Source organism: Triturus cristatus, chromosome 4_1 (genome assembly GCF_964204655.1).
Source record: "Triturus cristatus chromosome 4_1, aTriCri1.1, whole genome shotgun sequence".
Lineage (NCBI taxonomy): Eukaryota > Metazoa > Chordata > Amphibia > Caudata > Salamandridae > Triturus > Triturus cristatus.
In genome coordinates this window covers 1,165,800,847-1,165,818,605 of record NC_140585.1, presented here as the reverse complement: position 1 = coordinate 1,165,818,605, position 17,759 = coordinate 1,165,800,847, and the positions used below count along the sequence as shown (strand labels likewise).

At 45.5% G+C, this 17,759-nt stretch overlaps 1 protein-coding gene across 10 annotated transcripts in view; it reads left to right on the top strand.

The window, feature by feature from the left end:
• WIZ (WIZ zinc finger) overlaps positions 1-17,759 on the top strand; it is an 869,393-nt gene that overhangs the window by 753,109 nt on the left and 98,525 nt on the right. For all 10 annotated transcript variants that reach the window (XM_085654347.1, XM_085654345.1, XM_085654350.1 and 7 more), the window contains one exon: positions 17,027-17,476. In XM_085654347.1, coding sequence (XP_085510473.1) covers positions 17,027-17,476 — 450 coding nt within the window. The remainder of the gene's footprint in view (positions 1-17,026; positions 17,477-17,759) is intronic.

The following is a 17,759-nucleotide window of genomic DNA, read 5'->3' as shown; positions in this document are numbered from 1 at the left end:
GGAAAGGGGTCAGGGATGCTACTCCCAGTATTTCCTGATCCCCAAAAAGGACGGCAGGTTACGTCCGATTCTGGGACTCGGTTTTGAATTTTTGCCTGAAGCAGGAGAAATTCAAGATGCTGACCCTTGCTCAGGTTCTTCTGGTGCTGCCCAAGAGGACTGGATGGTGTCGATCGACTTACAGGATGCGTATTTTCACATCCCCATTCTGAAGTCGCACAGGAAGTGTGAGAAAGTGTCCTCTTTCATGCATGGTATGCCCCCACTTTTTGCTGAATTGCTGAATGTACTTTGACTGAGTGTGCCCTGGACTCCTGCCAAGCAGGTTCCCAGGGCCTATGTTCCTTCCCTAAAAACCTCAAACCCAAATTGGCAAGCCCTGGCCACATGTCAGCCCCTGGTAAATGGTACCCTAGGGACCCAGGGCCTTGTGACCAGGGAAGGCCTCTAAGGGCTGCAGCACTCATTGTGCTACCCTTAGAGGCCCTGTACCCTAACACACACACTGCCCTGGCAGGCCGAGTGTCTGGGTACAAGACAAAACAAAGAGTCGACATGGCACACATCCCTGTGTGCCATGCCCACCACCTACACTGCCATACATCAGCCACCCCTCTAGCTGGGTACCTTATGCCAGTGGTGTTGGCACATGAGCCCTGTGCCCCTACAGTACCCGGGTCCATTCCTGGGCACTGTAAGTGCAGTGCTGCCATTTAAGAGTACACGGTGCTGAGAGCTCGTCAAACACGAACTCCACAGCACCATAATGGCAACACTGAAGACTGAGAAGTTTTGTATCAAACTTCTCAGCACATTAAACCCACACTGATTCCAGTGTGGGATTTAATGTACCAAGCACCCCAGAGGGCATCTTAGAGATGCCCCCTGAAACCTAACCTACAATCTACGTCTGGTCTGGGAGGCTGCCACATAGCAGACAGGTTGCTGGACCCTTTGGTAGGAGAGCCCCCGCTCTCCTGGGCCTGCAACAATGCACATAATGGGCGAGGTGCTAGATCTCCTCCCCCAGGATGGGCAGGGGGAAGCTTCAAAGGCATGCCGCCTCTGTGAGCTTCCCCAGGCCACTTGCTACCCCCACTCTGGCGGGAAGCCGGGCCGGAAACCCCAAATAAGGACACGGGATGTGCCAGTCTGCTAACCCCACTCCTCAGGTGGGGGAAGCGAGGTGAAGCACATCTCCGGGCACTCGCCATCTTGAAGATGGGAGGCCCCGCCCAATCAGGACTAGGCTACTGCCCCCCTCCCACAGGAGAGTGGCAGGATAGGGGGTGTACCCACCCCAGGGCAGAGGCCCATTGGTAACACCCCTAAATCTAGTATTTAGGGGCACCCTGAACCTTCCTTCCTTAGATTCCAGATTCCGAAAAATTAAGAAGAGCAAGAAGACCTGCCGTGCAGCTGCTAAGAAGAGGAAGACACCAACTGCTTTGGCCCCAGCCCTACCGGCCTGTCGACCCTCGAACCTGCTGCTGCTCCATCCCGGCACACCTTGTGGCCAGCAGCCTCACAAACCCCGGAGGACCTGGCTACCTTTTGTCTTTAAGCACCTGGGACTCCCATGAGCAGAGGCTCTGCTCAAAACCAGCTTCTAACCCCTGGCAACAGCCCGGAATCGCGAACCCTGCACACTCTGCACCCGCCAAGCCTGGCCTGTGCCGGAGTGAACAAAGACCCCGAAGGCGTCCTCTACACCGATCTACTTCCCCATTTGCCCTGAGCAAGGGACCAGGAGCCCAGCTCCCACAGACGCGTGGCCCACTAGTCAGCAGCCACCAACCAAGGCCCCCCTGCCTCCCATAGGATAACATTGGGCCTAACTCACTCTGCGCCCGGCTGCCCCTGTGCCGTTGAGGATGTAACTGTACTTACCTGACCCTGGGAGACCCCTGAGTCTGTGCCCAGAACCTTAACTCTGCCAGTCGAGTACTTACCCAAAATCCGATAACCCAATTTTCCTCCATAGTGTAACATTGACCGGTTTCTTCTGAAATTTCTTCTAAGTGTGGAGTTTCTATAACTTAAAATATTCACCAAAAATCAACCGAGTAACGAAAATACTCACCTGCTATTAGGAGAGATCCCAGTGCTGGATCTTGGTGCCCAGCACTGACCCTGAAAATATTCACAACCATACTTACCAGTAACCCAACTTTCTTCCATGGGAAATCATTGACTGTTTTTGCAAACTTCAAATATTCTTTAAAAATCGTACCAACTGTGAAAACGTAATTACTTACCTGTTTTAGATAGAGGTCCCAGTACTGAGTCTAGGAACCCAGTACTGGATTACAAAAGTAACAAGAACATACTTACCTGCAACTTGAATTTTCTCCCGTAGGGAATCATTGACTGTTTTTCTATGAAATTTCTTCTAAGTGTCAACTTTTAAAATAGCAAAATATTGCCCAAAAATCACAACAGTAACTAAGTCGACTTTTATCACTTGTTTCTAAGAACTGTCCCAGGACTGAATCTAGGATCCAGTCCTGGAGTTACAAAAGTAATCCTGAAACTAATCTATTGCAAATAACTTGAAACTTCCATTGAACTCAATGCATTATTGTGTTTGAAATTGTGTTGCCTATTGCAACAAACTGTATACAGTATTTACAAACGCCAATTGCATATTGCTAAAGTATTTACCTCATTCTGAGAAAGTATATTTTAATACCTATTGTTGGTTCTAAAATAAAACAAACATATATTTTTTATATAAACCATTGGCCTAGAGTTCAGTTACTGAGTGTGTGAGACCATTTGCTGACTGAGTGTGTACAACAAATGCTTTACACTGTCCTCTGATACTGCCTTATTGCTCGACCAAGCTACCACTTTAGAGAGTAAGGTTATATCTAACTTTAGCCTCTGCCAAACCTCTGGGGACTGTGGACTCTGCACACACTGTACCTATTTGGGAACAGTATATACAGAGCCACTTTCTCACAGGAAGTATCTGTTTTACGGTTGGGTCACAGCACTACCAGTTTGCGGTCCTCCCGTTTGGTCCTACTACTGCACCTAGAGTCTTCACAAAGGTGATGGCAGTGGTGGCAGCTCATCTCAGAAGGTCGGGATTCCTGTTTTCCCCTATCTGGACCACTGGCTTCTCAAAGCGGAGTCGCCAGAGATGGTGCTTTATCATCTGCGAGTAACATCTCAACTATTGTTCAGCTTGGGTTTTTCAATCAATGTGCCCAAATCTCACATGGTGCCCTCTCAGTGCAACCTGTTCATAGGGGCGGTACTGGACACTACTGTGTGTCGAGCATTCCTCCTCCACAAAGAATTCTCGACATTCAGGAGATGATTCCTTTGTTTCATGATAGAGCTGTTGTTACAGACCTGAAGTTTCTTTGCCTGCTCGGTCTGTTTGCTTCCTGCATACTGTTGGTCAACCATGCACGCTGGCACATGAGGGCACTCCAGTGGTGCCTCCGCAGACAGTGGTTTCAACACAGTGGAGATCTCAGGGAGTCAATCTCCAGAGATGCTGCAGCGGAGCTGACTTGGTGGAGTGTGCAGGGCAACCTGTCTCAAGGAAAGCTCTTTCAGCCTCCTCCGCCGGTGGCCACAGTGATCACGGATGCCTTTGCTCTAGGGTGGGGTGCTCATCTGGGGCATCTGGAGGTCAAGGGTTTTTGGGCTCCAGAAGAAAGGTTGCTTCACATCAACCTTCTGGAATTGCAGCCGATACGTTTGGCACTAAAGGCTTTCCTTACCTCTCTTCGCGGTCAGTCAGTTCAGGTCCTGACGGACAACACTACCGCGATGTGGTACATCAACAAACAGGGAGGTGTAGGGTCATACCGTCTGTCGAGAGGCTCTGCGACTCTGGTCCTGGGTTCAGAACCATCATATTTGTGTGTTTGCAAATCACCTAACCGGTGTGCTGAATGTTCGTGCGGACAGTCTGTCTGCATTTCTCAGCCAATCACGAATGGCGGCTTCTTCCGGAGGTGGTCCTTCACATCTTCTGGATGTGGGGATCTCCTCGGTTGGACCTGTTTGCCACCCAAGAGAACGCGCAATACCCGTTGTTCTGCAGTTTCCAGTATCCGATGCAGGGAGCGCGGGGGTACGCGTTTCAATTGGATTGGAGCTCACAGCTCCTTTACGCGTTTCCTCCCATACACTTGATTCCTCGGGTTCTGAGGAAGATTCACTAAGACGGGCCCAAGTCCTATTGATGGCCTGGATTGGCCAAGAAGTGTGTGGTACACAGATCTTCTTCCTCTCATCGCACCCTCCGCTCCGTCTCCCTCTCAGGGCAGACCTCCTCTCACAGTCGCAGGGGCAGGTTCTACACCCCCACCTCCAGAGCCTGCACCTTCATGTCTGGAGATTGAACGGGGCAACCTGAGTTCCTTCTCTCTCCCGCCGGACGTTGTGGATGTTATCTTATCTTCCAGACGATGCTCCACAAAGTCTATTTATTCCTATAGATGATCTAAGTTTAATTGGTGTGGGGAGAGATCCATTGACCCTTTAAAGGCCCACTTGTCGAATGTTCTTCAGTTTGCTCTTTCCTTGGCTCAGCAGGGCTGTGCCGTGGCCACGGTTAAGGGCTATTTGTCGGCCTTATTGGCTTTTCAGTGTCTACCTCATCGGCCGTCTTTATTTAGGTGTCTGATTGTTTTGAGGTTTATCAAGGGCCTTACCAATAGTTTTCCGCCTACTCTCTTTGTTATGCCCCAATGGGATCTAAATTTAGTTTTTTTACTTTTTTGATGGGTTCCCCGTTTGAACCCTTACATACCTGTCCTTTGAGGCTTTTGTCTGTTAAAACAGTCTTTCTGGCAGCCATTGCCTCAGCAAGGAGGGTGAGTGAGCTTCAAGCTCTTAGTTCAAAACTCCTGTTTTTGACCATACATGCTGAAAGGAATGTCCTCAGGACCAGGGCTTCTTTTCTGCCTAAGGTAGCTACTCCTTTTCATCTGGGGCAGTCCATAACTCTCCCTGTGTTTTATCCTCCCCCCTCGCCCTTCTAAGGAGGAGGAGAGAATTCACCGCCTGGACCCTAAAAGAGCGGTGAGCTTTTATTTGGACAGGACAAAGGACTTGCGTATGGACGATCAGCTCTTTGTGGGCTACGTTAGTCGATCAAAAGGCAAGGCTGTGCACAAGCGCACTCTATCCAGATGGATCATCTTGTACATCAAGATCTGCTACGCCCTTGCTGGTAAGGAACCACCTGAGGGTATTAGAGCTCATTCTACTAGAGCCAAGTCTTCCACCTCTGCTCAGAAGTGTTCCTGTACTGGATATTTGTAAGGCAGCGACGGGGCTTTCCTCCAAACTTTTGCAAAGCATTATTGCTTGGACTCCGAAATGAGGAGAGAGGGCCGCTTTGTGCGCTTTGTCTTGCAGGATTTTTTGGTAGAAAAGGGTGGACACCCTCCTCCGGGAGCAGGACGGCTGTAGGAATTTATTCATAAGGTGAGGAATCCACAGGCAGATGTATCGATCAGAAGAACACGTTACTTAACTTCGGTAACGCTTTTTCTGGTGGACTCAGTATCTGCCTGAGGATTCCTCACTGATCCACCCCCCTCCCCGTTGTCCACCTTTGTATACCTTTAAGGATGCCTTATTTGGCTTGTTTTACATTGTATCCTCTTTCTATCTGGTACATTTATAGGAAATGCTTACGTTCTTTAGCTTTCCTCTTTGATTTTGTACTGTGTATATTTGTTCAAATGTTGTGTACTGTGTATGCTTTGAATCTGTAGTTGGTCCACCTGTTCGCCTCGGAGGCACGGAAAAATGGGTGGAACTGACGTCATCGCGCCGACAATGCTCTCTTATGGCTCTGGTGACATCATGCGGAGTTGCGAGTGGAGCCGACGTCCTTGTCAGCGTGGAGAGCTAAAAAAAAACTCTGCGGAATGCTGGCACAAGGGATATTCATAAGGTGAGGAATCCACAGGCAGATACTTTATCCACCAGAAAAAGCGTTACCGAAGGTAAGTAACTTGTTCTATAGGATGTTTACATCCACTTAGTCCAATCTTAAAGTGAATCCATTCTTTTTAGGTCTCGCTGAGCCAGCGCATGCGCTGCTTTGCGAGCAATTTAGTGTGAGAGTTTTTCAAAGTGCTACCACAGGCTTTTGGTAGATTAGCGCTGGCGTTCACGCGAGCGTGCATGCGCTCATCCGCCATCTGTCTTTGATCGCGATCACTTTCGCGGGCCACGCAGCAGTGTCAATTTCACGGCTGCGCGGCCAGTGCTTTTTTTATTTTGTAACTTTTAATTGACAGAATTTTTCAAACTTACTCATTTTCACATTTATCATCAAACTAAGCTCTTTGCTGAATGTAAGGCCAGTTTTTGCTAGGTATGGATTAACAATGTAGCTGTGGTAGACTATTGTTACTAATTCTTTAAAGTACGCATAACCAGCTTGGTCTCAATCCAGTGGGAGTTTACTCTCGCACCTCACGCTCTTGGCCGATTCGTACCTGTCCAATCCATATGAAGTGCTTGCATTGCAGCACGAGGGGCCAATTTTACATTGAAAAGAAACTGTCATCACAGATTCAATTCTGCATCGCATGCATGCATGCATTGTTTATGGAAATAGGTCATTTTTTGTATGTCCTTTACTTTAGTGGCCTATTTAGTTTTTTGTCTGGACTAGAGTGTGAGGCATTGCCCTCCCCCCACCCACACTTTTGCTACTGGACCAATATAACTATCACCGCTGTCATTACTGTCACATCATCATTAACATTACCACCACCTCCAGCTCCTCCACAGCATTTGCTGTTGTCTGGTTTGAATGCTTGACCTTCTTAAAAAATAAAAATAAAGGCATATTGATTTTGCCAGTGCTTGTTTTCGGTCTTGCTAAGCCGATCTATCGGTTCCCAGAACGAGAAACCAACCTAAATATAGAAGGAAGGATCCTTTCTTGTCATAATACAAAGCTTCCCTGAAAATGATCCTTATTTATCAGTTTGACTTTTTGATGAAACCCTAACTCTACCCAGCAAGGTATGATACAGGAACTCGAGCCTCCCAACAATCCGGGTCTCTGCTTCCTGGCCTTCTCATTCTCCATCCTCTTTTAATGACTGTTATACTCCTGTTTTTATCTGGGACCTTTTCTCATTTCCCCTTTCCGTTCTCTACTGAAATCTACTCATAAGTTTGCTTCTTTAAACTCAGTCTGACCTCAAGAAGATAACTAACTCATCAAACACAAGTCAGCATATTTATTATCTTAGCTTGCCACTTTGTGCAAATGTGGGTTTGTACATAGTAGCATAGTTGTGTATTCGTTTTTAAGTAAATTAATGGTAGCTATTTCTGGCATATCTGTAAAGCTCTCTAACCTAACATCTTTGTGGATAATGTCTGTGCTATAGAAAGAACTGAATTCATCAATAAAATAAATAAGCTAGTCTACTACGTTGTTATTCAAAGGTTTGGTTCATTTTTGAGAAAAAAATGTCCCACCATCTATTTTGTCTGCCTTGTGTGTGAGAAGCATTATGGTGTTAGCTGATCACTGGAGGGGCTGTAGAAGTGTGCCAGCAACACCCAACCACATCTTGTGGCTGTGTAGAGCTTGCACGAGTCATCAGAACCAGTAGGTCGGACTCCAGCTAATGCCTATGACCTGTGCTCATGTAAGTCTGTTCAAAATATGTCATCTTCCTCAGCTCATTACTCGAAGGGAAGTAACTCTTAACCCATTGTGGTTAGTACCCTGTACCCTTCCTTTTTTTCTATAGTTTCATTACAATATCTTCAATAGAAGGTACCAAAGCCCACCTTAAACCAGGGCATATCGGCCCACTGCAGCAAGCGATGGGACTGGCCTTGCAAAACCCTGGTTAATGTATCTTCGACCCTTCTATTAATTATGCATGCTTTGCTCTCCTAAGCCCGAGCACACTCAACCCACCTTGGCCTCTTGATGTTAGGCATCAGTAGTCCGTTTCACTCTAGCTAACTGTATCAGGCTCTTCCTGTCCAAATGGGCTGTCTAAGGAGGAAGCAAAGGCATGAGGTCAGTGGATTTGATGCTGATCTTGGGTCTGGTCAGGATGAATGGTTTTATGACTTCGCCTCAGCCTCATTCCCCTCTGAGCGTCCCTGCTCTCCTCTGGTGTTATTTAAGAAAGGTACAATATGTATTGAATTCTTACAGGAGTTGATTTGCACTTAAGATAAGTTATTAAGCATGGAACCCTGATAAAGCCAAGAATACTTCCTGCACCTTCGGGATCCAGTCCCTCCCTCTAGGATTGTGAGAAGGCTCTGGCATAACTTGTTTCCGTCAGTTGCTTAAAAAATTCAACGAGGTGCACTTTGACGAGGTTTGAAAATGCAGTGTAAAAATGTGAACATATATATAATTAAGAGTTCAAGGGGATGGCTTCAGTGTAAGATAGGCAGCATATTCCTTTTTAGGTCGAGCCTAATACAGCGCGCATGTGTTACTCTAGGAAAAACGACCTCTTGGAATCGCTCTGAACTGAGTTAGACCTAGTGCTTGCGGTTACGAGCAGAGCCGCTCTCCCCCGACCTCCCACTCCACCAGGCCATGCCGTGTTACATGACACTTCTGCCGTTCTCCACTTCCTCAGCCCCTGCGCCATCGTGTAGCGTGGCTCTGCCTGTCCTGAAGATGTCTGTCCTGGCATTAAGCCTGTGCCTCCTCGCCTTATGGCCTCTCTCGCTAGCGGAGCCCCTGAAATTTCATGCCTGTGGTAAGTTGTTTCCGAGTTTCTCTTGCCTGCTCCTGCCTGTGTACGCACTCTGTCCGGCACGGTGCTTGTTTGTCTTTACTCCCGCACCCTTCCGTTCTCTGTGTTCTCTTTACTCCTGGTGTAAAAATGCTTATTAAGCATAGTTTTCGATCCACTAATGTTTCATAGGCTGTCTGCCGTTTTTTGTACGATATGTCTGGCGAGAGTTGGAGAAGTTAGTCTTCCTTTTGTACCACGAATCTTACAAATAAACTGGTGCTCACGTAAAGTGCTACGATATGTTTGGGTCTAGTTCTCACAATATAAAACTGTAAAATGTATAGCGTCATTAATAAGCTACCTGACTTTCATGGGGGGTGGGTTTGCCTTGCATATGTGCAGTCTAAACTTCACCTTTGGCATTGCCAAGTGTTTTCTGTCTGTTGCAGCCAGAAGCAGGGCCGGAAGATTCGCTAGGACTAGCATTTTCCAGGCTTTTGTTGTAATTTATACACAAGGATCACCTGATTTAAATAGAAGTGGCAGGCTGGACTGGCAATGCGCGGATAGTGCGCGTGCAAGATCGGAACAAAAGGCAACAGAGCGCAACAATAATACTATATAAAAGAACATAAGCAATTCCCTGCATGATGTGATATGCCAAAATAAACCGCAAAAGCAGTGCACTCGGCGATTTTTATTTTAATAAGCAACATGTTAAGTGCCTTAGCTGTGGCGCATAGAATCAACAGTATAACCAGCATTGGCATAGCCAATAGGTCTAGCCTTTGAGACCTTATAAGTATTTAGATATGCAGCACAATATCCTTGGTGCAACAACAAAGTGTTTCATGGGTAAACACTTATAAGGTCCCAAAGGCGAGACCTATTGGCTGTGCCAATGCTTGTTTCTTTTTTTTTTTTTTTTTTGTTTGTTTTTTTTAAAGGAATACGGGTGCCTAAATTTGAATAATTTGTGGTCGCTAAAACCCGTCATCTTAACCTTTAGGTTGCTTGCATTCCCATCATGGCTCTCCGAGGAAATTACATAGTCAATAGCTGAACAGGCCCCTGCCCTACAAAAGGTGGGGTTCGGGTCACCTGTACATAGATTTATATCATTTCTAATTTCCAATTGATATGAGACGAATAAATGGTTTGTGGAGCTACCATGCCTTGCATGATAAAAATGACTGATTACTTCCCCATTTTGATCCATCACTCCACATAAGCGCGGCTCCTATCTGGGGCATCGATTAGCATTAAAATCACCTACCCATATAACATGTAATGGTTTTGGGTGGTTATGGATAAGATCCTCCTTGGTTCTGCCTAAGGCCTCTACTACTAAAATTTGATTTTTCAAATTTTTTATTGTAATTAGTATTGGGTCACTATTTTTGTGACCCTTTACAATGAATATATGAAAATATGCTGAGTTATTCCAGAATTTGACTATTTTAAACAAAGTTGTATTTGCAGCTAGTGTTAAAATACCACCCTATGCTCTGCCTCTTGTTGCTGGGCGGGGTGGGGTTTGAAATGAGCGATAGCTATTTAGATAGATATCTGCCATGTCTCTTGGATGCAAATATGTGAATTCACCAGTTCTGTATGCCAGTCGTTATCCCTTTTGATGTTATAGTCTGCAATATTCCAGGTAAGGAAAGTGAGGTTATTACCTTCTGATCTAGTCCTAGTTACCTTTGGATGATCGAGTCCTTCCTATCTTGCTAATTACTGCTTCCAGACTCTACATTACAGTTTTTTCGACTGTTGGCTCTAGTGGGTACCTTGCCATGTGGGCCTCTCAACTTCCTCATTTATAGAGTTTGTCACCTTACAAGAAGGAGTGAGTTAATCGCAAATGTCCAAGTTCTCCAGTGCATCATATTTTTTTCTAGGAGGAATATTTAAAGTGATCATCTGTTGGGGGCAGAATAGGTTACCCATTTCACTAGTGGAGTTTTTGTCAGTGAGATATGAATCTAGACGGGGTTGTACATTCCATTTTGCGAGTCGCAAAGCGGCGCAATTTGTGACCCGTAAAATGGAATGGTCGGACATCTGGCCCTTAGTTCACTAATGGCACTGTCATCTGGGCAGGAGCAGTAATAATTCCTAGTTCATGTTTAAAAACTCACTTTTCGTAAATATATTACTAAAGCATGACGTGGTTGTGTACTTCCATTTACAGATAGCATATTTCTCATTGAAATGGCCACAAAACGTTCCCACTAACATGTAGTTGCACTGATAATAGCGCATAAACAATGTTTGGAAATTGGGTTGCAGCAAAAATATGTAAAATTCGTTTTGAGCCCATAAAAATATTTTTTTCACAGCAGAATTGCAAAAATGTGTCTTCATAAATAATGAAATATATTGCAACTGTTTGAATAGTTCACTTAGCTATTTCAGTGTTGTATTAGAAACAAGCATTTACAATGCAGTAGGTCTCGCACAGACATTATTTTGAGCTATTGACAATGTAAATGACATTGTTTTTTGTTTATTTTGTAAAAAAAATAAAATGCATTGTAATTTAATTTGTCAATTGCTAAAAAAAAGTTTAAATGCGAAACCTATTGCATTTACATCAGTGTACATATAGTGCTTTGTCTGCCATAACCCCGGTGCATCTCTTTTCTTGGGAGGTGAAAGAGATCAAATGTTCGTCTAGGCTATCTTCTAACAAACAACATATGTAAACCTCTATAAATGAACTGTCAAATTGTTCAAAATAAATTAACAGGAAAACACAAATAAAGTGTTTTTTACAAATTCTGAAGTGTGACGGAAACGTTTGTAAGCAGATCAAAAAAAAAATGAAGCACGTTACTTGGTGACGTGCAAATCACAAATATTCATTAAGACCCAATTTCTGGGCATGGCTATTTGTGGCACTTGTTCCTTGTGCAAGGCTTGTATTTTTTTCAATCCCTGTGATATCAGTGATGTAACACTGAAGGCAGCACAACCAAGTGTGAATATTGTTCCAGAACCACTGGGAGCGTAGAGGGTTTGCGAGAAGTGAGGGGAGAGGTACAGAGAGGAATGGAGAGAAGGTGGGATGGGGAGTGGAGGATTGAGAGATATGAATGGAGGGGGTGGAAAGAGGAGAAGAGAGAGGGTGGAAAGAGGAGAAGAGAGGGTGGAAAGAAGATGTGGAGGGGACAAGAAAAGAAAAGTTGAGAGGACAGAGACGGGAGAGCAGGGTGCGAAAATGACATGAGGCGGGGAGAAGAGGTTGCAGGCATAAGAGGTGGATGTGTGAAGAGAAGAAAAAAGAGAAGAGGGATTTGGAGATGGATGTACGACGTAACAACGCGTGTCTTTACAACGCGTGCAGTTACATCGCGGTTTTTACAACTAACGCGATGTAACCACGCGATGCCATTACAACGCAAGTCTTTACATCGACTTGCGTTAGATGGCGTGCTAACATTAGAAAAGCGTAATTTACTATTCCAACTCCAGTCCACTTAACAGTAGGGAAGGTGTTGGGGATAGTAAACTACACTATTTGTAATGTTAGCACGCCATCTAGCGCAAGTCGATGTAAAGACTTGCGTTGTAATGGCATCGCGTGGTTACATCACGTTCGTTGTAAAAGTTTTGTTGTAATGGTAGTGCGTTGTCAAAGTTTCGTTGTAAAGGTTGTTTACCTTGGAGATGAGGGGAGGGTAGATGAGAAGTAAGGGGGAGAGGGAAAAAGTGGGTGTGGAGAGGTAAAAGAGGATGAGAAAGATGGGTGGAAAGAGGCAGTGGAGAGAGGAGGATCAGGGTTGGAACGTAAGGAGAGATTGGAAAGGGGAGAGGAGGTTTGGGTTTGACAGGATGTGAAGGGGAGATGGGAAGAGGAACAGGGATATGTTAAAACATGAGGGAGAGAAGGAGTGGGGGTGCGGTGTGGAGATGATGGAGATAAGAAAGAGGGAATCAAAGGAGAGTGAGGAGCTGGGAAGAGTGGGAAATTGAGAGAGGATGCGAGGTGAAAAGAGAGGGTGGAGATGAGGAGAGACCTGGGTGGGAGACAATGAAGGGGGCGCTTGCAGGTAAACGGGTGGGAGAACAAGAGAAGCACGTGCAAGCATGGCGAGGTGGCTAGTCTGGGCGGAGAGAGTGGAGGATGAGGAGATGAAAGGCAATGAGGTGGGAAGAGGAAGATGTAGACGAGGGAGAGGAAAAAAGAGGGGAGAGCTGAGGAGAGATGGGGACAGTGGAAGGAGGGACGGCGTAGGGTTGAACAGAAGAGAGGGAAAAGGTCCGACGGTTAGAGAAAATGATGGAGGGATGAAGAGACCAGTGGGTGGAGAGAAAGAGGAAAAGGCACGGCAAGGTAAACGGATAAGAGAGAAGCACCTCAAGCTCTGGGGACCCAGAGAAAGGGCGACGAATGGTGTGGGGTAAGAGAGGAGTGTAAAACAGGAGCGTGGGGAGAGCAGAGGTTGGAAGAGAGCGAGGGCCCAGAAATGTGCTGGAAATATTGGAGAAGACGAGGGCAAGAGAGAGTTTGAAAGAACGAGTAGAGGAGAGGAAAAAGACAGAGCTGCAACAAGAGAGGGAAGAGAGAGGCAAAGGGAAGAGAGAGAGGTGGTAGAGCGAGAGAGAGGGGGTGCTGTGTGATGGATGGTAGGACTGCAAGACCGAGACAGTCAGTGAGGTGGTGCAAGGGTGTGAGCGGAATGATGGCGCGTAAATCGGAGTTCGTGGAAGCCTTCAGGTTGGCCTGCCCCCACCCACGTCCAACCTACCCCACCCCGTAGGCATATCCGAAGGCCTGCATCAGCTACGCAGCCGTCTCCTGTGACTCAAGGAATGCCCGCACGCCTGGGAGGTGGCCGCACGTAGCGCTCTGATGGTCTAGAAGTCTTATTTTTTGTTGCTACTTTCTAAAGAATTAAAGATTTTTCCCAGTTGGCAACACGGGTAGCAACGGTTCCCCAAGTTCACACATTAGTTAATTTATCTCCCTTGGCTATCTGCATCTGTGTATTTAATTGCTAACGATTGATTCTTGGTGATAAATCACTTTATATCGAGGAGGGAGTAGCGAGCCCTTCTATGAAAATGAGGGCATGATACCGTCAGCTGGTAGGCATTGATGTGAATCGCATAACTGTGCAACAAAAGCCTGCCCGGATGGGCTCGCTGCACAAACAGTCCGTTGTTTCCAGCAGTGTCAGTTTTATATTAATGTCAAGAGGAATACAATTGTATTAGTATGCGAGAAAGGCATACTCAGTCTCTGACATGGGACTCTTGTATACTTCTTTCATCCGCTCTCTTAGCAATCCTTCATACCATCCCTACTGTACATTAGGTGCAATAATTTACTACGGATGTTAAACGTATATTTAATTTAAACAAATATTAAACACTGCAGCAGTTTAATAGTACAGAGGGGCTGCGTAAGAGGTGCAACCTGATATTTAGATATATTTTGGCCTATTTTAGTTTAGTTTTTTTACTTTTAGAAATTTACACAACATAAAAGTTTCTGTTTTTTACAAAATTCGGGAGAGCGTGACGTTGCCGCCTGAACCCAGGGATTTCAGTAGCCCATTGTACCTAAATGATGGGTCATTTTTGTATCTAATCGGGGGCTCCAGGGGAGGACTTGTCCGTCCTAGCAAAGGGGTCTTGGTGCTAGAAAAATAAGGGAATGGTGTCTGTTGTGGGCTTAGGCACAGTTAAGCTGGCATTACGGCTCAGTGAGATAAAAACGTGCCAGTGAGCTGCTTGGTGGTTGATGCCCTGAGTCTGAACCTGCCTGCCTAGCCTTCCGTGGTGGTCAATACATTGAGTGCCATGTATTGCATCATAATAACACTTACCATGGGCGCCACCTTCAAACACCGGGTCAAATTAAGCACTGCACGCATCCCAAAGCATGCTTGCACAGTGTCAAATTCAGTGCTTTGCTTAGTTTGCAAAACACTATAGTGTACCAGACGTGGTGTGTGTGCGCACACACGCATAATACATCCCAAAGCATGCTTGCACAGTATGTCAAATTAAATGCTTTGCCCAGTTTGCAAAACACCATAGTGTACCAAACGTGGTGTGTGCGCGCGCGCACACACACACAATACCCTTAGCTATCTCAGTACACTAGGCCAAATCCGCAACAAGACCATGGAACCTGAGTCTATTAAATGAAACTAAATATAACAGTTCTAAATAACTAAGTCACGAATATGGCTCTGTAAGGTTTTGAATTCGTGCCCGAATTGTGTGTGTCCGGGCTTAACGATGTGGCACGCATTCCCAGCATTAGCAGCGTGTCCTATCTTTTCTCACCAGAAAATTGCCACATTCCTGGATTTTCTGTGCCCACCGGATGTGCTGTAATAGGCGCCGATATAAACTCAAACATAAAACAGATTTCTCTCTCCTGGCCCGAAGAAGCTGTAATGAGGTAAAGATGAACGGTGGAGGGGGTTCTTGGGGATTTCGCGCTGCTGGCCGGCGGCATCTTTAAGTGTTAAACTGATACTGCACGCTTTGTCCTGGGATATCAGCCCTGCGGAGCTACACTCGCCATGCCAACTGCCGACTCCTGCCATGAAATGTCACTCAAGTTTACTGTACTGTTTATCTCGATTCCGTCTCCCATCCTGTTATCCGTAGATTATTTTTTTAGTTTGCGTGGAGCCTCAAACCCAGGCTGCTCATAAAAGTTTAAACAGGCAAGCCATTCGTTTTATAAACCAGGCAGCGCTTGATTGCCTTTGCAATTCCCCACAGACCCACATCTACCTAGGGCCGAATCCCATCAGGAAACAAACATTGGCTGCGCGACGCGATCTGTGGAGGGGGAAGCGGGAGTTCTGTGCATAAGAAAACTGGTGTGAAATAGCAGGCAAGGGGGCGGAGAGGAGGCTATGAGGGAGAGCGACGTAAAGCCATATGGCTGCTTTGCTCGCGTGCACACCTCGTGCACTGTAGCTCTATGCCAGCGGTAGCACTTTGAAAATTCCCTTACAAAATGTCTCTCCGAGCCAACACATGCGCTGTGCTCAGCGAGACCTAAAAAGCCGGACATCTTACAGGCTTTTATTTCACATGCTTTGCACTGTTCAATTGTAGCACAGTTCACTTTTCAAACTCCTCTAAGTTCTGTCTCAGAAAAATAAATGTAGAATGACAAGTTGACTTTTGACCTCTGTCTCTGAAAGCCAGCAAATGTGACAAGACAAGATTTAAAGGCATCTTTAGTGCTCTTTCACTTCATGAACAAGGAGGATGCCTTTAAATCTATTTATTTTGTCACATTTGCTCCACTTGCAGAGACGGAGGTAAAAAGTCAGTTTGTCTTCCACCTTAGTTAAAGAATTTTCAGCTCTCCCTAGTCGCTAAAAATAGTTCATCCTGATTTAATCTTGCTCGCAATGCGAATGGTTTTTTACGACCCCTGATCAAGAGGGTTACACCTGACTCTGTGGTTCCTGTGATTGCTGAATTCAGCCACTTTTAACTACCAGAGAATACACATGTGCAGGTTATCCACTAGACCGTGCTACCGTAAAGTGAAATGGTACATAATGTGCTGCAGAAATATGAACACGTATGATGCGGCAGTGTTAGATACCTCGTTTATCTAGTTGAATGCAGGCTGGCTTGTGCATCTTAATTTGCCAGAAGTTGCAGCTTGCATAAGGAGAATGCTCACACAGCAGGATTTTCTTATCAATTCCACTCATTAAACGATTTCTTGAGGGAGCTGAGAGACTTCCCCTTTGCTTGCTAACCACAGCTTCCAGGAGGGACTGCTTAACCGTTTCTGTAGAGCATTGGTATCTACAGCTACACATTCTTTGAACGGAAAATGTTACTTACCTTGTAACCTGTACATAGCTTGCAGTGCTGTAGAGTCACATGTGCCCACCCTTCTCTTCCAAGCAAACTATGATCTTGGGTTTTATTACACTTTTCAAATTAAACAATGCTTGTTTTCTCTTATGTTACTACTCTCCACCAACATCGCTCACCCACTGGGAAAGAGAACAACAATCTGAGGTGGAGTCTTTGTGCATCATAAGCTAGAAATTGAGTCCCAATGAGTCATTACTTGACACGTCTTGAAAGAAAAAAACTTGCAAACATCTGCACCCTACACTAGATGGCAAGAGCATGCAGAGTATGTGAATCTACAGCATGACTAGCTACCAACCGATAGCTACAGGATGAGTAATATTTTCCTTTTGACAGTAGCATTTCACAGTAAAGTGCAATTTTGATCTCTAGTTGACTTGTGCACAACCTGTCTTGTATCTCATGCCTCACTTTTTTTTTTTCAGCATCTGAAGCCTGTTGTGAGCTCTGTGGCCTCTACTTCGAGAACCGTAAAGCCCTAGCTAGTCATGCCCGTGCTCACCTTCGCCAGTTTGGGGTGACAGAGTGGTGTGTTAATGGTTCGCCAATTGAGACGCTGACTGAGTGGATCAAACACAGGCCTCAAAAGGCTGGAGCCTACCGCAGTTACATCCAAGGAGGAAGACCGTTCACCAAAAAATTTCGCAAAGGGGCTCACTCTAGTGACCGGGAATCACTAATTAAAAAGCCATCTATGATGTTACAGTCTCCTGGTGCACCTGTGACATTGAAAGGCCTGGAGAATGACGGCCCAAATACCGAGTCAAGCAGATCTGTTGATACTGGAAGTAGCAGTAACATCATAGACTCGCCTTCGCTGGGGTCTGCTTCACTGCATATGCAGAGGGAGGAGTTTCTTTCCCAGAATATTAACAGTGAGTCAACATTCTTGTCTATTAAGGGAATGCTAAAAGTTGGTTGGATTTACTAAAATATGTATATGCTTTAAATATCCTGTTATGTGAGGATCTCTGAAAACAATAGGTTATAACCCTATTTTGCAGTGGGAGACAATTAGTTAAAGATTCGACTTTTTTTTTTTCTTCACAACATATTTTATTGACAGCCGATACAAATCTGGCTCCGCCAGATGGGCCGGAAACCCACAGATTGTTAATAATACTGATAACATTTTCATAATAAGTTACACCATTTTTG